Source organism: Alternaria viburni, assembly GCF_023758015.1.
Source record: "Alternaria viburni strain BMP 2772 chromosome Unknown scaffold_2, whole genome shotgun sequence".
NCBI classification, from domain to species: Eukaryota; Fungi; Ascomycota; class Dothideomycetes; order Pleosporales; family Pleosporaceae; genus Alternaria; species Alternaria viburni.
In genome coordinates this window covers 428,858-455,579 of record NW_026055771.1, presented here as the reverse complement: position 1 = coordinate 455,579, position 26,722 = coordinate 428,858, and the positions used below count along the sequence as shown (strand labels likewise).

At 53.3% G+C, this 26,722-nt stretch overlaps 10 protein-coding genes and 1 non-coding gene across 11 annotated transcripts; 3 read left to right on the top strand and 8 right to left on the bottom strand.

The window, feature by feature from the left end:
• Nucleotides 1-43: 43 nt before the first annotated feature.
• J4E79_001077 (uncharacterized protein) lies at nucleotides 44-1,387 on the bottom strand (the record flags this gene model as incomplete). Its single annotated transcript, XM_049349987.1, has 1 exon — nucleotides 44-1,387. The coding sequence occupies one exon, from the start codon at nucleotides 1,385-1,387 to the stop codon at nucleotides 44-46; it is 1,344 nt and encodes a 447-aa protein (XP_049215146.1).
• Nucleotides 1,388-2,415: 1,028 nt separating this feature from the next.
• Nucleotides 2,416-4,050, top strand: J4E79_001076 (uncharacterized protein; the record flags this gene model as incomplete). The annotated part of the gene is made up of 1 exon (XM_049349986.1): nucleotides 2,416-4,050. The coding sequence occupies one exon, from the start codon at nucleotides 2,416-2,418 to the stop codon at nucleotides 4,048-4,050; it is 1,635 nt and encodes a 544-aa protein (XP_049215145.1).
• A 613-nt stretch (nucleotides 4,051-4,663) lies between these two features.
• On the bottom strand, nucleotides 4,664-5,264 carry J4E79_001075 (uncharacterized protein; the record flags this gene model as incomplete). Its single annotated transcript, XM_049349985.1, has 2 exons — nucleotides 4,664-4,740; nucleotides 4,832-5,264. The coding sequence occupies 2 exons, from the start codon at nucleotides 5,262-5,264 to the stop codon at nucleotides 4,664-4,666; spliced, it is 510 nt and encodes a 169-aa protein (XP_049215144.1).
• Nucleotides 5,265-5,951: 687 nt separating this feature from the next.
• J4E79_001074 (uncharacterized protein) lies at nucleotides 5,952-6,990 on the bottom strand (the record flags this gene model as incomplete). Its single annotated transcript, XM_049349984.1, has 2 exons — nucleotides 5,952-6,232; nucleotides 6,282-6,990. The coding sequence occupies 2 exons, from the start codon at nucleotides 6,988-6,990 to the stop codon at nucleotides 5,952-5,954; spliced, it is 990 nt and encodes a 329-aa protein (XP_049215143.1).
• Nucleotides 6,991-9,264: 2,274 nt separating this feature from the next.
• Nucleotides 9,265-12,867, bottom strand: J4E79_001073 (uncharacterized protein; the record flags this gene model as incomplete). Its single annotated transcript, XM_049349983.1, has 2 exons — nucleotides 9,265-12,750; nucleotides 12,814-12,867. The coding sequence occupies 2 exons, from the start codon at nucleotides 12,865-12,867 to the stop codon at nucleotides 9,265-9,267; spliced, it is 3,540 nt and encodes a 1,179-aa protein (XP_049215142.1).
• An 869-nt stretch (nucleotides 12,868-13,736) lies between these two features.
• Nucleotides 13,737-13,834, bottom strand: J4E79_001072. Its single transcript has one exon. It is a non-coding gene; the product is annotated as a tRNA-Val (tRNA).
• Nucleotides 13,835-16,217: 2,383 nt separating this feature from the next.
• J4E79_001071 (uncharacterized protein) lies at nucleotides 16,218-16,841 on the top strand (the record flags this gene model as incomplete). The annotated part of the gene is made up of 2 exons (XM_049349982.1): nucleotides 16,218-16,419; nucleotides 16,498-16,841. 2 exons carry the CDS (start codon nucleotides 16,218-16,220, stop codon nucleotides 16,839-16,841), a joined length of 546 nt encoding a protein of 181 aa, XP_049215141.1.
• Nucleotides 16,842-17,869: 1,028 nt separating this feature from the next.
• Nucleotides 17,870-19,866, bottom strand: J4E79_001070 (uncharacterized protein; the record flags this gene model as incomplete). Its single annotated transcript, XM_049349981.1, has 4 exons — nucleotides 17,870-18,624; nucleotides 18,675-19,409; nucleotides 19,460-19,590; nucleotides 19,649-19,866. 4 exons carry the CDS (start codon nucleotides 19,864-19,866, stop codon nucleotides 17,870-17,872), a joined length of 1,839 nt encoding a protein of 612 aa, XP_049215140.1.
• Nucleotides 19,867-20,798: 932 nt separating this feature from the next.
• Nucleotides 20,799-22,826, bottom strand: J4E79_001069 (uncharacterized protein; the record flags this gene model as incomplete). The annotated part of the gene is made up of 7 exons (XM_049349980.1): nucleotides 20,799-21,291; nucleotides 21,343-21,581; nucleotides 21,633-21,702; nucleotides 21,749-21,761; nucleotides 21,837-22,212; nucleotides 22,260-22,636; nucleotides 22,679-22,826. The coding sequence occupies 7 exons, from the start codon at nucleotides 22,824-22,826 to the stop codon at nucleotides 20,799-20,801; spliced, it is 1,716 nt and encodes a 571-aa protein (XP_049215139.1).
• A 1,270-nt stretch (nucleotides 22,827-24,096) lies between these two features.
• On the bottom strand, nucleotides 24,097-24,864 carry NOP16 (Nucleolar protein 16; the record flags this gene model as incomplete). The annotated part of the gene is made up of 2 exons (XM_049349979.1): nucleotides 24,097-24,700; nucleotides 24,755-24,864. 2 exons carry the CDS (start codon nucleotides 24,862-24,864, stop codon nucleotides 24,097-24,099), a joined length of 714 nt encoding a protein of 237 aa, XP_049215138.1.
• A 228-nt stretch (nucleotides 24,865-25,092) lies between these two features.
• On the top strand, nucleotides 25,093-26,515 carry J4E79_001067 (uncharacterized protein; the record flags this gene model as incomplete). The annotated part of the gene is made up of 3 exons (XM_049349978.1): nucleotides 25,093-25,239; nucleotides 25,381-26,453; nucleotides 26,500-26,515. 3 exons carry the CDS (start codon nucleotides 25,093-25,095, stop codon nucleotides 26,513-26,515), a joined length of 1,236 nt encoding a protein of 411 aa, XP_049215137.1.
• Between the last annotated feature and the right edge of the window lie 207 nt (nucleotides 26,516-26,722).

The window sequence follows — 26,722 nt, the reverse complement described above, 5'->3', positions numbered from 1 at the left end:
TTGTTTCGCACCTTCATACTCTGTCTTTGGCCGCTGCACGTACTCAAGCGATCAAGATGTCGTTGCCCAGATCTTTAACCTCTTCCACCCAACAGTTGCCGGCACCAGGTCCAGCTGAGTCCTTGAAACGCCAAATAGCCTCCAACACGCGCTTGGACGTGTGAAGATAGCCCCAGAACATCTGCCCATAGAGTTCATCTAGTGTGTTCATGATCCACTCGCGCTGACTAGGGTCCTCCGACTCGGCACCAGCAAGGAACAATGGCCAACAGATAGATTTGAAGAGTGCATCTCCAGGCTCGAGATGCGAAATGTGGTTGACGACGTCGTCGGCGAGAGCGGTGAGGCTGACGAGGGCTGTGCCACTCGCGGGATCGAGAAGAGGATTGGTGGAAGGTAGTACACGAGCGAGATAGATGCAGACCGCCGATCGATGCGCGGAGGCTATTCGAATCCGTTTCTGTATGTCGTCGAAAGGCGATGCACGCTCAAACTCAAAAGACCATGCGATGGGATCGAAGTCGAGCGCGCGTTGCAGGAGTACACCCACCTGCTCTTGGAGATATATGGGCGTCGTGGTCTCAGAGGGCGACCCATGACTATCGGGCAATGCGAAGGATTCGAGCATTACACGCAACAACGGCCCAGGGCAAGAAAGGTAGTTGTTCGTCTCCGCGTACCGAAGAATAGGGTCCAACTCGATGGTCTCGGGAATCAATGCGGGAAGCGTCGTGAAGCTGAAAGTCGATCCGAGGATATGGAATACAAGAAAGTCTGAAAGAATCGTCTGGCGGAGCCTACTCATCGGCCGTTGTATATACTCGGGCTCACCCAGAAGTTTGATGAGCTTCAGCGCACCGTCCATGTGCACTTTCCACTTATCTCTGCCTGACTCTACCAGAGCATAGTTGACAAACAGCAGGATAGTGATCAATATGAGGTCAATGTTTGTGGTGTTCACACAAGCCACGCTCTTTGCAAGTAAGGAGAGCGCTTGCTGCTTCGCCACGAGTGCGTCTCTGTAGGACGACTTCAACGGACCTCCAAATCGGTTCACAGCTTGGTAATAAGCCATCACGGTCGGGCTCCGCTCGCCTTGGTAAGCTGACTGGCCCATGGGGTTGCGCGTAATGTTGAAGACGTGAAACGCCGAGTTTGCGACAATGATCTGCAAGAGCAGCGGGTAGGCAGAGGTCGCGGGGATGAGGTCGCGAATGGGATTCTGTCCAGGCTCATCGTACACAACCATGACCTCGCACAGCTGTGTTGCGAAGTGGTAGAGGTAGTATCGAGAGTTGCGATCGAGATCATTAACCAAAGGGTCTGTCATCTGTCGGTGCACGCCAGCAGTCATGGCCATGGTCTGATCTTGTTCCTGCGCGGACATGCGGGCAAATTCCGGTACCGATCCTGCGGGCACGATTTCATATTCGGTCTCCGGTACTTGGTGTTGTTGCGATGAGCCCTCGTGCTCCCACACCAACCTCGGCGGTACGTCGTGAGTCTTGGCTGCCCCTTCCGTCGCAGCTGCAGCACCACCAGCATCGTGCTCCATCTTCTCCTCATACCCCTTCCCCATCATCTTGCCCCGGCTCGCAACCCCGCGATTCCACACAAACAACTTGCCATAACCCAGACATTCCGTTCCGGCTGACAAACATTTCTGGCAGCTTGGCAGCGACCGGTCGCACCTCCATCGTCGCTTCCGGCAATTGTGGCACGCTTTGGTCGGAAGATTGAAGGGCGTCACGCTCATTGGATGGTCGCCATGCGAGATGTGTAGACGGTTGACTGTATTGAGGTGCGTGAGGTTTGGTGGGGTGGAGATCTTTCGCGTTGCTTGTGGCGGTCGAAGGGTCGGGTTCACTGGGTTACTAACGCCCTCAAGACTGATGTGGATGCAGGATTTCGTCACACCTGTCGGACTGCAGCTACAGAAACCGATGTTGACCGAGTGCGCAACCCGAGGATGAAGCAAGCAAATCGCATGTCTCCGGGGGCTGACAAAGACGGGTTTAGGAGGGGAATTGCGCGCATGGTTCGCTTGACTTGCCGTTCGCCCCAGACCTCGATAGATCCGTCTAGGCTCGATGTAGCAGCCAAGACTCAATCTTTGCATCGACGGTCCACATCGTGACGGCTTTATGCTCAGACGTCACAGTCACCGCTAGGATTCGCCTTTGGCTGTATGCTCTGAGGCTCAGCACCCGAGTAAATGTCTTCCATTACACATAGCAACAATGTCCGCGGTCATTTCGGAGTCCGAACACAACATATAGAAAGAATGAGACTGTGATGGAATTGGGTCGTCTTCAAAGGTTTTGCCATATCGACTCACAGGACAAAACATCTAGATGGCTTTATCATAACTTTCACTACGCCTAATACCAGCCAGCCCATCACGGGAACACTACCATGTCCAACGACCCGATGGAGACTACCGCACATACCCCAAGCGACGCGATACCATCCAACAATTCAGCCCCCATATTAGAGAAGGCCGAAGAAGGAAGCCCACCTCAACATGGCGGCTCATACAGCCCATCCGACATCGAGCGACTCGGCCGCGAACGCCCCTCAGCCTTCCGCTCTCTCCCTCATGAACTGGGTTTCTGCTTCGCCCTGCTAGGCTCCATGTTTGTAGCCGAGTACATGATCTCCGGCTTCAACATCCTGCTCCCCGACCTGACCTCCGCTCTCGATATCCCATCCAACGCGCAAACATGGCCAGCCTCCGTCTTCTCGCTTGTAACAGGAGCTTTCCTACTGCCTTTCGGCCGGCTGTCTGATATGTTTGGAGGATACATTGTCTTCAACATCGGGTTGGCTTGGTTCTTGATCTGGTCGATTATAGCTGGTTTCTCACAAAACTATGTCATGCTTATCGTATGTCGAGCGCTCCAGGGTTTCGGTCCTGCGGCATTCTTGCCTAGCGGTATCATGCTGCTGGGTTCTATCTACCGCCCTGGGCCGCGCAAGAACCTCGTCTTCAGCTTATACGGTGCTTTTGCACCGGTGGGCTTCTTCACTGGTATCTTCTTCGCTGGTGTCGCCGCTCAGTTCATGAGTTGGGGCTGGTTCTTCTGGATAGGATCGATCATCCTTGCTATTGTGGCCGTTGCGTCGTACCTTTGCATTCCCAACCCGAAAGCAGAGAAAGAGAAGGCGAAACAGGAAGGAAAAGGAGTGAAGATGGATTGGTGGGGCACGGCAACTGTAGTCCCAGGCTTGGTTCTGGTCGTCTTTGCGCTCACGGATGGAAGCCATGCACCACAAGGATGGGCGACACCTTATATACCCGTCACCTTCGCAATCGGTTGGATCTTCCTGGGTTTATTCGTTTACATCGAAGGCTGGGTCGCTGAACAGCCTCTCCTACCCCCTGATCTATTCCGTGTCAAGGGTATGAAGCCACTCGCCCTTGCGCTGTTCTTCCAGTACGGCACCTTCGGCATCTTCATCTTCTATGCGAGCTTCTATATCGAAGAGGTCGCCGGCGCCAGTCCGCTGCTTACCGCCGCATGGTTTACACCCATGTGTGTTGGCGGACTGATTTTAGCGACCGTTGGCGGGTTAATTCTGCACCTCCTCCCAGGCCGCATCCTCCTCCTTATCAGCGGTACCGCGTACATTCTATCGACGCTTCTATTCGCCATTCTCCCTGTTGACTTCAACTACTGGGCCTACATCTTCCCCGCTATGATCTGCGCTACACTCGGTATCGACATCACTTACAATGTCGCCAACATCTTCATCACAACCTCGCTACCAAAAGCGCGTCAAGGGCTAGCGGGATCTTTCATGAACTCATTGTTGTTCTTGGGTATCGCAGTTTTCCTTTCGTTTGCAGATCTAGCGGTCAGCGAAACGGAGGAGAGGGGACGAAGGGGGAGTTACAAGGTGGCTTTCTGGCTTGCGACTGCGCTTGCTGGCGCGGGCTTGATCATCATGTTCTTGGGCGTTAAAATCGGCAAAGCGAAGAGTGATTTGACTCTTGATGAGAGGGAAGAGCTGGAGAACGAGTTGGTGAGAAGGAACACGAATGAGTAAAGTGATCTTGTAGAGTTTCATTGCCACTACTTCAGCGCTGGAAACTACAGTCCATATCGTCGCGCAAATCCTGAAACCCATGGCCACGATACCCATCAATGACTTATATCCTCTTCACCTGGTGCCACAGCCTTATACGCCTTACGATAGATCGACGACGCCATCACACGCGGCAGTCCTTCGCTCATGGCAGTATCGTCACGTACAAGGCGGTTTCGCACTTCATGCACGTTCCCGCCACTCGGTATACCGCGCTTTCGGCAAAGCGCTGCTGCTCTGTAGTAATCGAGGTCGGTGTAGTCTGAGTTACCGTGTAGAGGCTGTAGTGGTACAGCGGTGCGAGCTTGCATTGAGCGCTGGGTCGACAATCGTGAAGGGGATATGGAGATCAAGATCGCTCGGTTGGGTGCAATCCCAGAATGCAGATCGGGCTCTTCTCGGCTTGGGTGTTCGCGCGTGGGGCTGCTGAAGGGTGTCGCTGTAGATGGGGCCTCGGAGGGTAAGAGATCCGGAGTGTGGTGGAATTGCGCTATTCGTTGCTTGAACGATGGTGGGGTTGCAGTTGGCAGGGTTTCTCTAATAGGTGAATTCGCGAAGTGCTTCGAAGCGTTGGCTACAAATGCTTGTGTGTCTCTGTTCGGGTGATGGTCGGTACGGCGCCCGTGTCCTGTGATTGTGGGAGATGCAGAACTGTCGGATGAACTGTGATCTATCTCGCTGGTATCGCCGATGTGTTCACCTCGCGTAGCGGCTCCTGGCATCCCATGTTGTCGGTGGGTACCTTGAGTGCGCGGCAGTAAGTCCCTGCCGTTATCATCGACCTGATATCCAGTTGGGTGACCCCAGAGATCGATGCGTCCCGCCCAGTAGTCTTCCAAAACCCTATTTTGTGCCTCGTCTCTGCTTCTCCGGTGTTTCATAGCAGTCTGCATAGCTGGTATCTCGTCGGCGTCCTCGCCCGTGTAGTCTGGATGAGCTGCGAGGTAGTCTGTTGTATACCTGACGCTGTGAACGTCGGATTTGGGGTTGACTTTCGACAGCTCCGCGACCATGTGCTCGTCGATCGCGCCAGCGTTCCATAGGTGGTGGGCATGTGCGGATAGCATGGCTTTCTCAGTCGCTGCGTGGCTGTCACCATAGACAGAGCGACTTCGCTCGACCGGCGTGTCTGATGCGGCTTCCGGTGTCGGTTTGAGCTTCTTCTTAGGCGCCATTGTACTAGGGCGAGATAAAGGGAAGGCTGATCCCGATCCGAGTGTGCGTGTGGCCTGGCTTGCTGTGTCCGTAACGATGGATGGGCGGTAAGCGACGTGAGTTCGGGAGACAAACAAGAATGCTGCATGTAGAAAGGTAGCAATAAAATGACGTAGCGGGACAAGACTTGTGCAGAAGTGAAAGGGTCGCGTCCACGAAGTTCCAAAGTTGTTGGTGCAACATGTTAGACGCAATGACAATGGAGAAATTCTGTCCACACTGAATAACGACATGTTTTTTTGTATTCAGAATGCTCGGCCAAGCCTCACTGATGCCGAAATCGACGTTCAATAGTGGGAGTGGTGGATAGTGCAATATGCGCTGCTGGTGTGTAGTGTTCATGGCCTCAACATTTGAATTTAGGCCCCAAGGATCGCCGAACATGTCACAGGGTTAGTAAGTATGCGTACAAACTCCAAGCGGCCATAGCTACGAAGAGGTGAGTGTCCACTGAGTGTGACAATGATGCTGATTAGACATGGCTATCGAACGGAAGACAGGCCGACTTTCGTCGACTCGACTGACGCTTGCCTTATTAAGACTAAATCGAACGCGTCGCGTGCGCCAACCCGGGCCTCCACCAATTGCCACAGGCCTCGCATTTCATTTTGGCTGTTCTGGCCTCGCTGAGCGATAGGATGCTTAAATCAGTCCAGAAAATTGCCTCCAGTCTTGGCAAGTACTTCGTCGTAGTAGCTCTGGAATGCCAGCCATCCCTTCTCAGGCGTCCCAACCTGCTTATATGTCTCGGCAGCCTCGCTGTCCGGTATGATCTTGGGCTTGTGTCCACTTCCAGCGGCCGCTGCATCTACAAGGAGTTGTGCTTGACACGTCTTGTCGAGGGAGAGGAACCAGAAGGCTGCTTCGTCGACGGACTTGCCCACGGTGAGGATGCCGTGGTTTTGGAGGATAGCTGCTTTGCCGTCACCTGTGCAAGTGATCAGTAGCGTAAAGCACGAATGTAGACAGGGTCATACCTAAGGCATCGGCAATCCTCTCGCCCTCTTCGCTGGCCAGCACGACTCCGCCAAACTGGTTGTATACGCCGTGGCTCTTGTAAAAGCGGATGCTGTCCTGGGTGATCATGTCCAGTTCCCTACCAAAGGCGCTAAAGGCCTTGCCATATACGCTATGCGCATGACAGGCTGCATGTACGTCTGGCCGTCGCCTGTGTATGGCGCTGTGAATGGCAAAAGCCGCCGCATTGATGGGCTGGTCGCCGTGCACCACCTCGCCTTCCTCGTTCACCAGTATCAGATCCGACACGCGTATCAGGGAGAAATGCGCCGACAATGGGTTGAGCCAGAAATGGTCGGTGAGTATTGGGTCGCGCACGCTGATATGGCCGGCGACACCTTCGTCGAACCCGCGCGAGGCAAAGATGCGATAGGCAGCCGCGAGATGCTGTTTACGGTAGAGGCGTTCGTCTTCGGGGCGTTCAAAGGCTGGGTATTTGCGGACTTTGAGGGCCTTGCCCGACTTGGTCCGGCCCATAGCTGCTACCGTCTGGTTGTCATTGCTTTCGGCGTGATCGACCCGCGTGCCTGCCGCAACGGACGCGTGCAGGTCCTTGGACGATGTTGTGAGCGCCCGAGTAATACGTCGTGGGTAGAGCCATTGGGGGCGCCGTGTGAATGGCCCTGCGACCCGCACAAGTGACGAAGGAAGAAGGCGAGCTGTAGACATGGTCAGTGCGGTAGGTTAGCAATCTATGGCAGTAGAAGAGTAACGACTTCCCCGCCGGGTATGACATGTCGGATAGGTCGCTGCGTATCAAATCCCTGGGAGTCACTGGACGCGATTGGTGAGCTTCGCAAGAGAGGAGAAGATGGGCATCGGAGGTTAGGCCGAGGCTTAATGGGAGATGACATAAGCGGAACTCGCTGACTCTCCAACACCAGAGCAGTGTCGACTCTCGATCATCTCGATAGACTGACATTGCTGAAGCTGCCTTACAGCTATCTATGCGTTTATTTTCTGCAAACAATACGTATTCTTCCGGATGGCACTGGAGAAGAACATGGACGCGACAAAGTGCAAAGCGCCCGTCCATCGGAATGCCACCAAATGACATACAGGATGACCGCGGAGACAACTGTTGTTTCTGTCACAAACCTGTTGTCGCCCATCTATAATGTCTCACTGACTGGGGTCATATGAAGTCTAGGTCTGTCAAGCTGTTATGAGATGAGCGTAGTAAACTCTTCTGCGCCTGCCCTTTCACTCCCAGTCGCGGCGGCGCCTATCGCACAACAACACGCTACTGCTCTACTCCTTCCCTTCTCACCCGCTCACTCACCGCACAAACTCCGTCGCCTCCAGGCAGCTGGGCCCACTTCCATGTCAGACTGGCGCCTGCGCACTATATCATTTCGCCTGCCCCTGCCCTCATCAACGCCCTGCCACGCTTCCACCTCCAACAGCAACCCGAGAATCAGCGCAATCAACCAACGTCAAAATGAAGTGCGCCTTCTCCCTTCTCTGGGCCTTCCTCGCGCTTCTCGCGCTTTCTATCGCAGCCCCGGACGCCATCGACGCTCAAGAAGTGTCGACTCTTCCTACTTCTTCCGTGCAAACAATTCCCCAAGAATCATCGATTCTTGGTACTTCTCCCGCCTCAGCTAGTCCCCAGATATCATCAGAAGATATCCCCTCCGAAGACGATTTGCTCGCCGAGCTCCACGGCTTCACTAGCGCAAACACAACGTTGTCGACTGCCAGCTCCGACGTTCACGTTGCCGATGTCGAGGAACAGTGGAAGCATCTCAAAGGCTGGTATCGTGTTGATGTTCGCCTCGGCAAGGGAGCTACCCACGCTGGAACTTTCCAACAGGGACGGATGTATGAACGCATCTACTCAATCCTTAAGAAGTGCAAAAAAGGATCTACCATAGACGACTGCTCTATTCGCAATGCGGTTTTCCGGGATGGAGACAACAATTATCGAACAGACTCGGCGCTCGTTCTCGAGATTGAGCACGAGTACTTCAATCCGGATTTACCAGGTCTCCAGGACTTGGCAGTAAGCGTTGCCGTACTCTAAGTGGTCATGTTCAAGGGCTAACACATGTATAGTACCGTATGATGGCTAGCGTGTACCAGAAGATGACTGAAGTACCACGGAACTGCTTCAGAATCGGCGATTTCAAAGACAACAGCGGTGGTGACAGAGACTTGTTCTTTTGCTCCGTCCCGGCCGAGGCGTTGATAGTATACCCGACCAACGGAGGCCCAGTTCAGATGGTTCTCATGATCAAACTGGAATGGGATCACAAAACTTCCGATTGGACCTACGAATGTGATGGTAAATCGGACAAGGGCGTTGCAGAATACGCGACCCAACCATTCCGCAATGGTTTCAATGAAGAAATCGCCAAGATGCACGGATGGAGAGCAGACCGAGTTACCCCCTTCGTCGACTGTTATTCCCTCGGATGCTTCTACTATGATCCGAAAAACGATGGAAAGACATGGGATGAGCAAAATGTAAAATGTACACCGCGACGGGATCCGATAGGGTGTACTAAGGACGAGGGTGGTCCCAAGCCTGAATACCATTGTCCTCCAAAGTACCCTGGATGATGGAGCATGCTCCACTGAAAGCCACAACATCGTGGAGCTGGCGATCCCACTTCCTGGAATCCGAAAGTGAAGGGGCAGCTTATACTAAGATGTCGAGGTCGAGTCGGGCAGCCAAGGGCAGTGGTAGCAGTACTCTTACTGTATTGTAGTTTCAGATAGCTTATAGCAGTAATGAGAATCTCGTTTGTATCAATATCGTCATGATCAGGATGCCTCGAAGGTGACTTCTACCTTGACGTCATCAGCTCTACGGGGCTGGCAAACATTGAACAAGCAGAACATATGAGATGAGGTTGGGATGCGAATGGTCTGTGACTTTATGCTATCTCATTCAGTGCATGCATTAATCGTTTCGATAGCAAAGCCGTCTTACACCGCCTAGTCACCTCCCGAGACAAGCAAACTCTGCACATCCACCATACCGTGTCCACGATCGTACAATAGTTTACGCCCACGATGGAGTGGAAACTCCGCAACTACCATGACTGCGATACTCTTTACACCAGCCTTTTCCAGTAGACCTAGCACCGCACAAAGAGTCTCGCCCGTCGACAGTACATCGTCCACGACTACGACCGAGTCAGAGCCGATAATCGCGTTTCGCTCTATCTCGATGCGCTTTCCAATCTTTGCTTGGTTAGGAGCTTGGGAAGAGATGTACGATGCGTTTTTCCTAGCCGAGATGGTAGGTGGTGGAAGCTTGCCAGCCTCGCGAATGGGCACCAGAGGCACGTCTACCAGCGATGCTAATGCCGGTGCAAATACGAGACCGCCCACCTCGCAACAGACAATGGCATCGACGTTGGCCCAGCATCCCGTGAAGTGACTTTGTAGTAGTGATGCGCAAAGAGCAAGGCCACCTGGCTGCTGCGAGATTCCGAGTACATGTCGGAACTGGATGCCCGGCTTGGGGAAATTCGGGATTGAACGTACCATATCGGCCAGTCGTTGTAGGTCATTATGCACGAAGGGAAGTATGGAGGCCTCGGCAAACTCTCGTATCGCGCCGTTTCCTGGTGTGTCGTTGACGAAGGTCAGATTTGGACGATGTCGCGGAGCTGTCAAGTCAGTCGTCTTCTCGGTGCGTACCCCACGAGCAACCCGTGAGGCTTCGTTGATATCAACACGGACTTCGATCACTCTGCTCGCCGCCACTAGATGGGAGAATGATGCGACAGGTGCCTCATCTCTCATCCCCGTGATGAACAGAACATCAACATCTGCACTTGCCGCATTGTGGACAACTTCGAGAAAGTGTTCTTCCGGCAGTCGGGGTCGTTCCTGGATTTGTTTCTCGTAGAAGGCTGTCAGCGCTGGACGGTGTTGATCCTTATATGCACGATCGTCTAGAAGGCGGCGGAAATCGTTACCAGTCGCGTCGGCGAACTCGCGTTTCGTGACGTCGCTGATGCGTATAGCTTGCGCGCGAAGACCATGCGTTGAAGAAGAAGCGTTGCCGTTAAGTTCAGAGAAAATGGCGACCCATTCGCCGGCGCAGTAGTCCTTGCCGGCGCCGTGTTCGCCGGTAACAAGAATGATGAGTTTGGGCAACGGGGGCTTCGGCAACGGACAGGCCCACGCCAACACGTTCCGTGGATCCATCAGGCGTTTGAGACGACCGAGGCGCACGGTATTCGGCCCGAACGCCTTCTCCGCCAGCACTGCATCTCGGGGGTCAGGTCCAAGGTCCGCTCCGTACGTGCCCCTGCTTAACGGCAGCAAGCTATCGACAACGTCGTACACCCACTGCACCGAAGCATGCGCATCACGACTGCCATCCTCATCCCGAGGCCACACCCCGGTGATGACGCAAGCGAAATCCCAGTCTCGACACCCAAACGCAGTCGCTTCGGGTGCGACCTCGCCAGCCTTCCCACCGCCATGCAGCAGATGGAGGTAACAGAGCGGCGACGGACGAGAATCGACCGCTGAGACTAGGCGACGAGCGATTATCGACCTTCCAATGTCCTTGAAAAATACGCAACGCTTGAAAGATGACGTCTTGCCGTTGCCATGCCCCCTGTGCATCGCAGACATGTACATCTCGGCTTCGAACGCTTTTACACCATTTAAGATATTGGTGTCGCTAGCGGTTCCCCATATATCGCCTTTGCGCTTTGACATGATAGTCGTCGGCGATGGGGAAGATGCATCGATCGCGGCGAACGTTGTGATCCCAAGGTTGAGTCGTTCATCCTCCCAATACAGGTATGCGTCGGCGGAACAGAACTCGCTGCATCCATTTGCGACTATCTCGTCGAACTCCCGAAGTTTGCGTTTGGCTTCGGCATTGTCGCTCAAAGGGATTACCCAGTTTCGCGTGGCAAACGAGTGGGCGTTATAGGCGCGAAGTGTTACGCTGAGTACGATACCAAAGTTCGTGCCGGCACCTTGCAGTGCCCAAAGGATGTCGGTTTCATTCTCTTGGCGACGAGCCTCCTTTGGAAGGTACTTGCTTGGCACACGGCCGACATAGAAGATCTCTCCAGAAGCCACACTGATGAGTACGGCGCCGACAATGTTGTCGCAGGTGAGGCCGTACATCCTCGTAAGATGGCCTATACCACCTTGTAGCCAGAGTCCGGCTCCAACACTTGGACGAGATCCTAGAGGTACAGTGAGGTCCTCATTCAGAGTTTTGCTGATGATGTTGACTGTCGTGCATCCAGCCCCAACGACTGCAAGTGGAGTGAAGACAGCGTCTTGGTCCTCTTCATCCCCAACCTTCTTGAGTACATGTAGGGAGTCGAAAGCACTCATGTCGATTGCCACCACATTGGATCTGTGGCAATGTGCGCTGTGTCCTCCACCGACAACAGTCAGGCCAAGGCCGTGCTTGAGTGCCCACTGGACGCAATCTTGCACCTTCTCAATAGTATCTGGCCTGACGATAGCGGCGGGGCGTTGTAGACGAGCTTGTTGGTTCTTCACCGGGTTCTCTTCTAGCATCGGACCCACACGCATCTCCAATTCCTCCGCTTTGTCTGCGTGGTGATTGAAAACCAACATGACTTCAGGTGCGGAGAATAGAAGGGTTGAGGGATGGCCGTCATCACGGTGGGCAAGATCACGACATAGCTTTCGCCAGTTTGCTAGAATAGCGTTGTCTTCGTCGGTGTCTTGCATGGTGAAGCCAGCGACGAAAGATGCGAATATATACAGTGCGTCATCTTTATCTGCTACGCCAACGAAACCGGTGGGATAGGAAGCCGAATGGTGGCAGGCCAAGCCGTCGATGTGAAAAATACCGTCACGACGGAAGACTGCGACGATTCCATTATCGAGGAGCATGTTCAACGCATGCTTGATGAAACGGTCCTGCGGCTTCATACCGTACATGCTGTGACAAAAGAGAACGATGTCGTACTTCTCGATATCGGCACCACCTAGCGTGTCGCCGTCCGGATCGAAAGGAGTATGGTAGATGACAGGATTACTCTCTAAGCAAGGAAACGGAGCTTTGGAGGTTGTATCCGTCTTCTCATGATCCCGCAACCAGTCTTCCCGCTTCGAAGCAAACAAGTCGTTAGGCTCAAAAGCGTTGTACTTCCCAATCCTCTTTCGCAGGCTTCTATGTAGATGCCCGAGAATGCTCTTGGGGCCCGGACCGATCTCCAGAACTGAGATCAACTTGTCTGACTGGTGTAGAGGAGATAGGAGGTAGGATAGTTCTGGGATGATGAAGTCGCGGTAGATCGCCCAACCGGGTCCTTGCACGAAGGTTTCGAAACCCGCGGCGTATTGTTCGTCGGTCAAGGGCTCCCTTGGAGAGTTGACGGAGGTTTTGGTGTTAGCGACTCGCTTCAAGGCTCGCTCTAAGGTGTCGAGCGTGGCCTTGATTGCTGATGGTGATGCACGAGTACACTGAAGATCTTTACAATGCCAGTATCAAGACGAAATGAGGCTGAGTTGAATTGTGAATGCGACTCGACCAGCCGGGAAGCAGATAGGCTTTGGGTGGACTGCGTTGTTTGTGATCATAGTGGTCGCAGCGGCAATGCACGCGTCTGCCCTGCTTTGATGTACATATCCGCCCGTCGGAGGTAGACGACACCGGCAATGCACGTCTACTAAATGTAGAAAGATGCTTGACTACCTTGGCTACTGTAACGTGTATGGATTGGACGTATCGCTGTATGTTGAATCTGGTACCCGATAGGTCAAGGTGAACGTGTCTTTCGCAAAAAGTCTAACAGGTTGTGATCTATCCGAGTTTGCACTCTACGTACTACGTAAAACAATTAGCAAACACTTGAAGAGTACCAAGATCAACAAAACGCTGCGCTCAAGATCTCGAGATGTACAAACCCCATGACTGTGCAATTGGCCGTGTAGTATGCTTTGTGCTACGAACAAGGGGTCGTTCGTGAAATTGCATAGCTCGAATCCAAAGATTGCTGTTCGGTTTTAGCAGCGATGAAGACTGATAGCGAGAGCTCTCTTAGCCCTCCATCATAGGCAAAAATGTAGAGCCCTCATTCCTGGAGCATCATGTCAGTGACTGACATGAGGCAAGAATTGCTCCACAACCTTAAGCATACACTAACAGCATCGTGATCAGCATCTCTTAGAGACAAGGAGTCCAAAAAAAAGGGGGGCGGCTTCGAAGGTGTAATACACCAAAGGTTTTAGATCCCAAAGGATCTACTCCAAATCTTTTAGATCCAAAGGATCTACTCCAAAGCTTTGACCAAAGGGCCAATCCCAAAGAGGTAGGTGTTAAAGGGGGGGCATACCAAAGGTTCAACCCTTAAGCCCTCAACACCAAACCAGTAACACCAAATTTGACCACAAAAGATCAACTCCAAATCTTTGTACACCGAAGTGACAACTCCAAAGCGTCTGCAGACTGATTCATCGGAGGTTTGAACTCCGGACCTTCAGTGTACTAACAGGCTTTTGAGGGCCTTTGTTAGACTGACGTGATAACCAACTACACCAACGAACCGTTATTGATGAAGGACGGCAAAAATAGTTGCAAAATGTCAGCCACCGTTTTACCTCCTGGAGACGAGCTCAGCCCCTTCGTAGCAAGCCGTACATACGCTGGCGATACGATAGAGAAATTCCTGTGGTGCGGGGCAAGAAGCTGAACCAGTTTTCTTCCGTCGTGGGTCGAAGTGGTTCGCCCCACCAGAGGCTACCATGGTGCGATAGAATGGAGTATAGTCGTCATGGGGTCGATTGACATACAATCGGGTATGCAAACAAGTGTGGCTAGTCCGAGTATGTTTGTGTTGTTCATCGCGAACCATCAATGAGTTGCCGACCGAACTTTGAGCGTTGGGTCTATGGGAACACTGCTGGACTCGCATTCGTAACTATACACTTGCTTCTGCTTCAAAGCTGAAGAGAGCTTAGTTGTTCGGAGCGAGTGCTGTCGAGACAGAAGTTCGCGTTTGTGGGGAAATCTGCTGCCGCACCAAGAATGCCATTGTTGCCTCAGACTTTTCTGCGCGACTTGACGCTAACAAGATCAATTACCAAGTTCAGCGACAGCTTGGGAGCGGGTAGCTGCCAGCTAGCAAACAGACAGGCGGGCGGTCTGCATCGCGCGACGCGGCTGGAAAAGCTACCGTTCGGGCGGAAGCTGTAACGTGGCTTGGTACAGCTGGGCGACCAACGACTTCCGCTGACCGCGCATCGCGCGAGCGTAGTCGTCATAATGTTGGTTGTCTCGCGCTCGTGATCGCGACAATAGATCGAAGAGGATATGGGGTACTCTGCGCGTGGTGTTGAGCGTGTGTGTAGTTGTCGGGGCTGTAGCTGTTCTGGACGCGTCCACGCGTGCCCAGGAGATCGCGGAGCGGGATTAGCAACGCCGACGGTAGCAAACCTCCGTGCCCCTACGCCTTCCTCATCGTTCATTCTTCACCATGAGTCCAGTCTTCATGCCGCTGAAGAACCCAAGCTGCGCGTAAGATTACAGCCAAGAACAAATCGATCGACTCCAGTGCATCTAGGCTGTGGGCTGCAGCACAGTCCCGCTCGAGCACGCACACGTCAGCTGCACGCGTGCACCGTTCCTCATGACAAGTACCATGACAAGCACCGTTCCGGGACCGATGCTGTGCTTCCTGCATGAGTCTGGAGACGGTGCGCATCCAGCGACGTCCCCGCCGGCCAAGACATCGATTTGTCGCACCTCCGTAGGAGTTCCAGCCACGGGGTAGCGCACTAAGGCCGATCTGGAAACCACAGCCTAAAAGCAGACCACATCTCAAACCTCACATCGCATCTCTAAGGCTGCGACCCCGGCACTTGGCTCCGCTCAGGTATCTACAACTCCACTTGTTCAAGACGCCAAGTGTTGCGATCAAGGCTTGCCCCTTCCAAGCTCATCGCCGAGCCCTGTCAGTCTGGCCCCTTTGCCCCAGACGAACGCTGTGGAGGAGGTCTGCCTAAGGGTCGCATCTTGCTCGTGCGCGCCTGAAAATCCGGCGATCGATGCTCATTGAGGTAGGCAACCCCTCGATTCGCCCCTTCGGCCACCTCCTGTATACCGCCGCTACTTGGCAAGTCAGCCTGAACGAGAAGCTATAGGCTTGGTGCTCTAAGCATTACCCAGTCTCCTTCTACCACTGTCAGGGCTTTAGATTTGGGCTTGGCCAGACTTCAAGCAGTCGGAAGGAACTGTGTGGTACGCGTCAGTGTTCGGAAGATCAGTACTCGAAGACCCATTATTGGGCCCCAGTGTGACAAGTGCATCGTTCTCTCAACACGCAGTTGACCTTATGTGCCTCAGGCAGATCGCTCTCCACACGTGCACTCGAAGAGGAACTCATCCATGACCACGTTGAGGCCTGGACTAATCACACGGCTCAGGATCGTGGTCACTGACCCACTTGCAGTACCAGAACCATGCATTAGCCCCGGTAACTAAGGACGCTCCCCAGGCTTATCCGACCTTGGCTCCGCATCACAAAAGTTTTGACCCAACATCAAACAGCGGGAGAAGCTTGGCATCGCCATCGAAGGCAAAGCTCTGCCATGGTATGCTTGCCGCTACTTGGCGTAGCCTCAAGAAAGTTTCATGCCTTGACAGTTATGGTTAATTCATCTTGGCAGGTAACGACGGTGGGCCTGCGATACCACGACTATGGAGACTATGGAGACTCAGTGGTTTGCGTATAAGAAGACAGTAAACCCACTTCTTCTATTCTCCAGTCCGGTCACTCACTTCATTTCACTACCAACTAGTATTCACTTCTGTCGCCGGGCGACTTCTATCACTTAGTACATTTTTTGATCATCTAATCGTTCATCGAACCTCAATCATCCACCACTACCTTACCACCTAATCGAAAGATCCAACCACCCCAACCGAAAACATGCTTCCTCAACACGTTCTCTTCGCGCTCATCGCCACTGTCGCTGCCGTCCCCCTTAACATCAACTTGGGTGCCTACTCGCCTGCCCTGGTAGTCGGTGATGGAGAGATCTCGCTAGGATCCACAGAATCAGCTTCAGAGTTGATGTCTACGCTCGCTTCGGGAGCCGCAGCCAACGCCGGTGGGGAGGGCGCAGCACAAGGTCAGCAAGAACAACCGGCCGCCGAACAGCCCGCAGCTGAAGGCGAGCAAGCTCAAGAACAACCAGCTGAAGGAGAAGCAGCTAAACGATCCAACCTTCGCCGTGCCGTCAACGACATCATCAGCAAGCGTGCTCCCGTCGAGCCCAAGATGGCAGCCGTCGAGGAGGCCATGCAATGGATCAAGCGCGACCTCGCTGGCTTCAACGCTGCTCTCGGCTACGCCAAGGAGGCCCAGAAGGACATGCCCAAGGTCGAGATGGGCACTGAGAACGCCGGTGTCGGTCTTCTCGTCAACCCCGGTGTCAACGTTCCCAAGGACTCTGCCGCCGCTGGCACCCCTGCTGAGAAGCGCAAGCGCGATGAGGTCGTCGAGGAGGAGGACGCACCCAAGATGACTTTGGTCGCCATCACCGAGGTTTGAGCACTATACCCGACTTTGCATTTCAGCTAGCACATCCTTCCTTCAAAAGACATCACGCGCCATGGGAGGAGGAGTTATACACGACAGTCGTGTCACAAGCTCGATCTTGTATGTTCCGAGCGCGAGTTTTATTTTCAGCAAGCATCAGCAGGATCACGCGTACTGCGGACCGGAAGATGAGGAGTTTTGGATAACGGTATTGATGGATGGATGGACGAACAAGGCAATGGAAGATGAGATAAAACGTCGCAAGATTTCAATAAAGTACTATTTGATCAGACCTCAGCTCCAACATGCCTTCTCACCAACACAACAGCATCCTTTTTCCTACAATTCGCGAGGTGAGTCCACTGTTGTCTCACTTCCAACTCAGTTGCTCGGATCCCGCCGCTGCACGACTCATTCCACCAACACCCATTGACATTGCATCCGCGTTTCCCGCCTTGGGCGTTTTACTCTCGTCGCCATAAGAAATCCACAAAGAATACCGACGTCTCTAGTCTCAAGTCGCATTAAAGTCTCAGTAACGTAACTTACAGCTCTTGGCAACGCCGCGGGTTCAGGGTCCAGGGTTCCGGGTGCGGAGCGTGAAACACAGCCCTGTCGCGTGGTCTGTGCGGTCGGAATGGCCTGGCGAGGCTGCCGGCGGGCGGCTGGGGGCAAACTTCGCTTTCTCCAGTGCCGAACAATTCGATTGTGTTTTTGAGTCTGTGGACTGTGAAGATCGTACACTTTGACTATGGAATGTGCTGGCTGACCTTCGCGGTTTTACAAGTTAGTTGGCTTGAATCATGTGGAAGTCGCAACGCAAACCGTTTGGCATGGACATTCGGAATCGTTCGCCGAGGCAATGAGAAGAGCGGAATCAGTAATCAAATGTGTGTGATGCACGGCACGGAATGCCTTCGTCTTGGTTGCGTTTCCGCTTCTTCGATGTTCTCTCCCTAGGACTCACAAAGCATGCTAGTCGAACGCAATTCATTTATACATACTCGCGTTGTCAGAATGACATGCCAGCACGTAAGTGCCTATCGCTTCCAAAATTGCCAACTCTTCGCTTTCTCCCTCTTCTCTGCACTACCAATAACATTGCCGACAACCTTCTGGTCCATCTGATCCAACTTGTAGTTCTTGAGACAAAACGTCAACGGCACGATAGGTGCTGCGCAGCAAAGAGCTCCAATGAGTAGGTACCGCATCGTCTCTTGGTAGGCCCGGTTGATAGCAATACGGACGGGGGATCCAGCTGGGTAGGTAGCATAGTCTGCTGCGACTAAGAGACTGCCGTAGATAGTCGAATAATCCGCCACGTTCTCCGCGGGAAGGTACTGTTGCAGTTTGGCGGGGATGTAGGTCGACCAGATGGCACCTGAGATGGCAGATCCTACTGCGCCTCCGACTTCGAGGATAGTTAGCCAGACTGTTGTTGCGGCTGCAACCTGTTGATGGGAGGCTGAGGCCTGGACAGCGAGTTGGACAGGGACGTTCAGGAAGCCTCCGCCAATTCCGATGGCGATTTGGGTGCCAACGAGAGTGCCGGTAGATGCGTCTTCGGTCCGGTATGCCAACATAAGGCCCATGCCCATCAGGTAGATGGCTGCGCCCAAGGTTGTGTAGTACTTATAATGTGCTGTGTACTTGATGAGAAGTGATACTACGATTGATGAGACGGTGGAAGCGAAGGTGAAGGTTCGTGTGATGTATCCGGCTGTGGAGGGAGATTGGCCCTGGACAATCTGGAGGTAAGAGCTGAAGTATGGGAAGACCGACATGTAAAATGCCACTGTTTCATTCGTTAGCGTTAAGCTATAATACTTTTTGCATGGTGCTTACTGAAGTAGAAAAATGCGATCAGAACACCGGCGATGATCGTTCTTTCTTTGAAGAGGTTTGGTGGAAAGAATGCCTTTGGTGCTAACTTCTTGCTCGTCTCCCACAGTGGGAACGCAAGAAGCAGTACGCCGCCGATGACTAGCATGGCGATCATACTCCCATTACTCCACCCACCACTTGCGCCTGGAGCCAGTGTAAGTGGCAACAAGATGAGTGCTATGGCTGCCGCGAACAATAACAGGCCAGATCCATCTATGTCGATCCAGATGTTCTTCAGGACCTGTAGTGTATTGTGCCCGTGGAATGGACTGGGGACATCAAAACCCAAGCTCTTTGCACGTCGCTGGTTCATAAAAAGACTAACAGCCAGTGGGATGAAGCAAATCGGAAGGATGATAGCCCAGATACCGTATCCCCATCTCCAGGTAGTGTTGTTCAGGATCGCTTCTCCTACTTCTGCTCCAGCAAATGTAGTCCAAAGAAAGGGAACGTCGAACAAGGTGGAGAAAAGAGCGCGATTGAGCAGATCCGTAGTATCGGCGACGAAGATCTGTTGCAAAACTCCCAGACCGTTGAAACCAGCGGCCCAGAAGATCTGCGCTCCGGCGAAAGTTTGCACATTATTGGATCCAGCTTGCATACAATAACCAATCGTGTAGAGGAAGATGGTGATGGTAAACGATTCGAGACGTCCAAAGACATCGGCAATCTTTCCCATTGGCGGTTTGATGACCGCTGGAGATGATTAGTCGCTGTGCTGAGCATGGCGGAAACGAGGAACGTACCGGCTACGACACCCTGCACTACATAGATTGTGGAGACGAGTGAATGCAGCGCAAAGGCACTCGTGGCATATGGCGTCAAGAGACTAGTGACCTGTATCTCGAGGGACGTAACATTGGCGATAAGTAGAAGTCTGCATTGGATTTAGTATAGAGAAACCTTTCTAATTGAAAGCGATCCTGATGACGTACGTGACGTAGGCGACGATGAGCGAAGTCTTCGTCCACGCCCTGCTCACAGCTTCAATGCGCTTCACACCAGCCTGAGCTGAGTGCTCGCTCGAAGTATCATCGCTCGGCGAGCGCTCGCGGTTGTAGTCGATATCCTTGCCGAAGTTGCCGCGATCAGTCTCGTTGTGAACAACATCGGTCGGGCTTGTCGCCTCTCCAGGCCTTAATGAATGGCGCATGATCGCGTCCAATTCTGCAGGAGGATGTCGAAGTCGCAGTATGCGAGATGCATCCTAGATAACGGCACGGCGGAGGGAACTACTTTATCTGATCGGCCCTGCGTCGCAACATTGCTGATGCGCGCAGGCGGCTGGGCTGCCGTGTCGTGCTATTGGCACACTTATTCCTCGCCAAGTGCAGTGGTGGCATGGCGAGAGGCACACACCCACGCGACAGTACCACGGGGAAGTCCGCGGGTCTGTGCAATGACACCATGGCTTGCCCGAGGACCACATGCTTGGGTTTAATAGCCTGTAGCTAGCGATAAGGCAGATCTAATCTGATCCGTTCCAGGCGTTGGATGCTTCTTGGCGTGGAATTGTGGTGTCTTGGAGTTCCCGTGTTACGTCAATGCTGAACAGCGAACAAATTTTTGCTTGGGGTGGCCTGAATAAGTCGACGCTGGCGGTCGGTCACGCCGATGCGCTCACCTCATAAACTTTTCGGCACTGCTACGTCGTTTACACTGCAGCTGTCAGCGCCAAATCGGGTTCCGTCGCGAACTCAGCGCGGTGCAACGCCGCACAAGGCTGACTGGATACGAATCAGGTCTCTTTCCGATGACACCTTCCTTTGCGGATGCTGCCAGCACAGAGGTGAGAATTGTGTAAGTCAAAATGGAGTTGCACTGACGTTCGCGGGATGAATGTTGAGGAGGCTGGGATGAAGCCTGCTGCAAATCCCGACGCGTGCACGTGGCGCGACTTACAGAGAGCGTCTAGCTCTACGAGAACGATCTCAACGGGTGCATGCCGCGGCGCAAAACCCTTCACATCAGCAGACGATAGATAAAATTACGAGCATTGCAGTATGAGCGGGAGTTACCAACAATAACGGATTGACCTGCTTCACCCAGACCAACCAAGCGACCACCGCATCTGCAACACGCTCACTACGGCTCGACCTCGGATTTCTCCCTCAACCCCTCTTCACTCCCGTCCCATATAGCCTCACTCCCGCGAATCGCCTCGCTATCCTCTTCGTGCCTCACACTAGCATTGTCATCAGCCGTCCCTCCGTTAGTCTCTTTCCTGAGCGCCAACTCCGGGTTTGCGGACTCGAGCTTAACCCTCATATCTCCGCTCATCTCTTCCAGGCTGGGAACGACCCATTTTGCGCTTTCCCATGGCTTGACGCCCATCAGGTACATCGTATCGATTTCCTCGAGTGTGCGCCCTTTGCCTTCGATGACGAAGAAATATACGATAAGGCCACCTAGGATGTTTGTCCCGGCGAAGACGTAGCCATAGCGGAAATCTATGGCACCAGTGATGAAGGGCGTGAAGAATGCGAGAAGGAAGTTCCACAGCCAGTTCGATGCCGTTGATAGAGCCATGGCTTTCGCGCGATAGCGGCTGGGGTATAACTCTCCGCAGATTGTCCAGCTAGAAGATGTCAGTTTGACGTAGCATTCTGGGAATCGGCGCGAAACTCACATCATCGGACCCCACGTTGTCGCAAACCCGAAGATGAAGAAACAAGCAAAGCATATCATCGCTGTGGCTGCGCTTTCGGTATTTTCCGGGTTGTCGCGATCAAGGGCGAAGTGACCGACAGAAGCGAAGATGAGGAAGCAGATGAACATCCAGCATGAGCCGGCAATGAGCGACTTGCGACGACCGTAGTGCTCGACGATGTAAAGACCGTAGAAGGTGACGCCGAAGTTGATACCGTTCTACAAAAGGTCAACACTGTTATGGGTCGCCTTACGGAAGAAAATGCTTACCAAGATCATCTGCGTAACGAACGAGTTCTTGATACCAGTGCCGGCAAAGACTACGGTACCGTAGTAGAAACTTTGGGATGTCAGAATGTGCTCACTGGGGGCGATTAGTTGCTTACAAGTAGTTGGCCCCTGTCAACTGTTGAAACATCTGCAAGCCCATGCCAATTGCCAACCTGTATGCCATCTTCGGCGCCATCCACATACCCAACCATTCTTGTATGGGTCCGTTGGTAAGCTTGCTTTCGGCTTCGAGCTTGACCCTCATCTCCTCAAGCTCTAGCTGAATGCTCTGATGGTTGGTTGGTACCCCATATACTTTCGACATGGTTGCGGTGGCCTGGTCGATCTTACCATGACGGTAGTTGAACCGAGGTGTTTCGGAGAAGCCCAGAATACCTACCGCGAGAATAGCTGCAGGTACGAAGGAGAGCCCGAGGGTGATCTGCCAGGATGCGGCTTTACCGGATTGGTGGCGTTCCGCAGCGTAATTGAAGACTGCGGCCAGGAAGATTCCGAATGTGATGAAGAGTTGGTAGGTGGAAATCAAGGCTCCGCGGATATGTCGAGGTGCTGTCTCCGCCTGTGTCTGTCAGTGATGGACATTTGCTGTTCATGTGGGGATCGTACTTGGTACATGGGTACGAGTAGGCTGAGTGCACCAACACCGAGACCGGCAACGAACCTGCCCATCATGACCTGATACCACTCATCTGTGGCAGCAATCTGGACGATGATGCCCACAGAGAAGATACCACACCACCATATGATGCTCATCTTCCGCCCAATCCTGTCTGCGATTGGTGCCGCAATCAAAGCACCAAACAATGTACCAATAGACAATAGACCCACGATGAGTCCAGATCGTACGTTGGAGAAGTATGGCGTGCCATCTGCATGCCTCTGACCGAAGCGTCGAAGGAAGTCGACCATACCAAGGAACCCAGAGATCTGACCAGTGTCATAGCTAAGACATTCAGCTGGAGCGAAGGTAGTTGTGCTGGGCACTGCTCACCCGAAGACAAATCCTCCCATTGACACCAACATACCCATCCAGAAACTCTTCCATGTCAACCTCGGAAGTGGGGTATTATCGTAGCCAGCATGTTCGTCGACGTTTTGCGATGTCTGCTCAACGGAGCTTCTGCGTTGCCAGTCTCTTATAGGGTTCGGTAGCTTCATCTTGATCTTGTCCATCGTTGAGATGCGTTTTCATTGACAGAATGAGGCAGAAATGCTGAGATGGTAAGCATTCTGAGGTAACACAACCTCTCTTATAAACCCGACTCATCTTCGGCAACGGAACCTGGAGCTTCCATGCTGACAGACCCCCATTTGCCCCATGGGCACGAGGTCATGCAGAGACTGACCAAAGATCGAAAAATCTTGGGGAGAAGTGTGGGGCGGATCAGGGCGGATGAGAGTAATCCTCGCGGTTCGGTCGAGGATGTATCACGAGACTGACGACGGTTTGGTGGGTTTGAATCTGAAGCCAGCAACACTTCCAAAGTAACCAATAATACGTCGTAAATGATTGATGTTTCTTCGCTAGTACATACAAGTAGTACTTAAGCACCTGAGCATGAGGTAGTGTTAAGCGAGAGCTCTGCGTGAAAGACGCTCAACTTCGTTGATTGCGCAATCTGACCATCCGAAATGCCCCTGAGTCATGGCGTTCGACGTCATTGCTCGTTGGAAACAAGCATGAGTGCTGCTGAGCTTACTTCTGGAAGCATTCTGCTGTTCCAGAAACGCTTAGTGAGAGACATCCTGGTATTCCGCTGGGTTCCGCGGCGGGTGGCAAAGGGCCATACTGGAGACTTATCAGTTGTGAGTACCTCGGGCTCACGTAACATCTGTGGGCAGCGCTTTCTGGGGTGTGGGGAGGGATGACTTGGGTTATTTGTTGGTCAGTGGGTACGCGGGTGGTCAATGAGACGGTCCTCTCCGATGAAATCTGGAAAAGGAACCGTCTCTCAGCTGTGCGGGAGGTTTCTCGTCGAATTTCTCTTGAGATAGATTTTCTCATCTAGTCTACGCGATTGAGCTGACGGTGACTTCCGGATGGAGTGGAAGAGGATGCCTCTCGGTCTCTTTTGCCCGCTGAGTGTACTAGTCTGTTGCGCATATCGTTCGCTTCGTCCGACACATGCCTAGACGCTATCGCAGTCAGTCTACCCAATATGAGAATGTCCGCTATGTGCGTGTGGTGGTTGCTGCATCCATGGATGAATGTGCAAGTTCAGAACTCGTGGGGTAGGTGCAGTTCGGGGTCTACCTAGGTAGTAACCGCTGAGAGATGAGCACGAGCCATCACCTGTCCAACACAAAACGCCTTGAACGATGGGCAGTACGGTCCTTCGTAGTCCGATCAAAGCCGAGACTGATGTTTGGTATTCGAATTTTGAGTGCGACAAATGTGCCCAGAAACGCCACAACACCTGCTATGCATACCTAAGTCGCAACCCTATGCCTTGTTCTGCGCCTTCTGCCACTTGGCGACCCTCTTCTTGATGTCCGCAGCGGTCTGCTGCATGGGGTTGAGCTTGCGGTCTCTCGCCATCTTTCCGTAGTCCTCCCCGTACTTGTTTACTAATCGCTCCACCCACTCCTGCTCCCTTTGGCTTTGTCCGCGGGGTGCCTTCCTCGCGCCGTTCATAGCAGCCTCTTCGAGTTCCCGGATGACTGGGTTCTCGGCCTCTTCAGGTCGCTCTGGTACCATGGAGAAGCCGTTCCACTCCATCTCCTCATTGTCATCTTCGATCTCGTTGAGAGGGTCGTTCAGCGGGTTGTCCTTCTTGTCGAGTGTGCCTGTTACGTTGAGAATAGCGCCTGTCTCGGGGTCGCGCTCGACTTCGATCTCCTCGATTGCGATATTCTCGGGCTTCTTGGCTTTTGAAACGATGTTGAGGGCGTCTGCTGTGCTGTTGGCGACGGTGTCGGCGCGCGAAGATTTCTCATCGTTGAGGCCGAGGAGGGCGATCGTCTTCTCTGTGCCACCGGTTGCGTGGTTGAGGCGCGCCGTTAGACCGAGACGGCGGTAATTTTGCGATAATGTCTCTTTTTGGTTCCTGCGATTGTGTCAGTCCGATCGGTAACGCAGAGGCAGGCGCAATGTGTCGTACCAGTGCTTCGCTATGATGGGATTCTGCAGAATCTTCTTCTTGGAGGGTCCATTCTTGCGCTTCTTGGGGATGGACGACCGGTTCTTCTTCTTCTGGAGTTCGCGACCCATTTTGTGTTGTTCTGGAGGATTGCGAGGGTATCAGTGTATTGTCTCTGGTGTTGCAGAGGCGCCGGTCGCAACTTCCAAAAGTTTTGGCGAACTTTCCGTTAGCGTTATCGATAGCGGGCGGGCTAGGTACCCACGAGCAGGCTTCCATGAGGACAGACCCCTGAAGCATCAACCCCACGACCCAATATCAGGGTCTGTATATTGCATCCAACCAATTCACGCGTCATCATGGTCTCGCGGCGCAACCGGACCTTGCTGTCCTTGGCAATCTTCCTCGGGGTGCTGGGATGGAACGTGGCAGCTGCAGCCGTCAAGGGCGAGACCGGCGTGCCAGTAGGCAACCTGAGCGCCCATGAAATTGAAGAGCAATTGCAGGTACGCCTTCCACTCGCCAGCCTCACTAAACCTCTTCCACCATCACCTCGATCGTATAGAGGATAGCGCGTTCCTTTGATATTGGACATCGTCCGAGATACCCTGATGTCGCGTGCTCATGGCGGTACTGACACCAGCTAGGAGTGTCCCCTTGTGCAAGCTCTCAACCAGCACAAGGCAGCCTCGAACCCGACCACGTCCTCCCTCACCTCCCAGATCTTCGCCTTCCTGTTCCCTGGCAGCCCTGCAGTCAATGCCCTGCTAGCGACGCTCTACATCTCGGGCCCGCCAAACTTCCTCCTCGCACTATGTCCGCCCAACATAGACCCCTCCTCGCTCTCCGTCATGGTCGCATTCGCTGTAGGCGGACTTCTGGGTGATACCCTCTTCCACCTGCTCCCTGAGATCTTCTTGGGCGAGGAAGAGCACGACTCGGTCAAGTTCGTCATGGTCGAACCCAACAAGAACCTGTTGCTGGGCGTAGCTATCATGGTCGGCTTCATCACCTTCGTGGCCATGGACAAGGGACTTCGAATTGCGACGGGAGGCCAGGGCGGACACGACCACTCGCATGGGCACTCGCACGACAAAGTTGAGGCTTCCGCGAAGACAACAGGCGTCGACGTCGGCAGCTCCAAAGATGGTGTGCGCTCCAGGAAATCTGGCACAAACGGCACATCGTCTGTCGTAGAGACAGCAGAGAAAGAGATCAACGCCAGTGTCAAGCTTGGTGGTTACCTCAACCTCATTGCAGACTTCACCCACAACATCACCGACGGTCTGGCCCTCAGCTCCTCATTCTACGCCTCGCCTACGATTGGTGCTACTACGACTGTGGCTGTCTTCTTCCATGAGATCCCCCACGAGGTCGGCGACTTCGCTCTCCTCATACAGTCTGGCTTCAGCAAGCGAGCCGCTATGGGGGCTCAATTCGTTACCGCCGTCGGCGCTTTCTTAGGAACTTGCATTGGCATTGCTGTCCAAGAATTTGGAGGCAGCTCCGCCTCTGCTGACATCCAAGGTCCTGGCATTATGGGCACTAGTCTGCAGTGGGGTGACATGCTACTACCATTTACTGCTGGTACTTTCCTCTATGTCGGCACTGTTGCTGTTATTCCTGAGCTCCTCGAGACCGGTCCGAACAAAGGCCAAGAGCTCAGGAAGACTCTGATGCAATTCGCCGCCATGTTCACTGGCGCCGGTATCATGTTGTAGTAAGTTTCGCCATCCCTTGTTGTGGTTCAATGCTGACTCCCGTAGCATTTCATGGAATTAGATTGTCTCATGAGTAGGTAGCTTGGCGGTCGCTCCGAGAATTTCCGTTCTCAGACTGCTGTAGCTCTCGCCATTGTTTATTAGACGATCTGCGAGGTTGGCATGCATGGCGCAATTTCAAACCGATAGAGCTTAGAATTTGACCTCGACAACGCACGGCGGGCATAAGCCGGCGCCGATCAAACTCGTATCCTGAAATGCGCCAGAG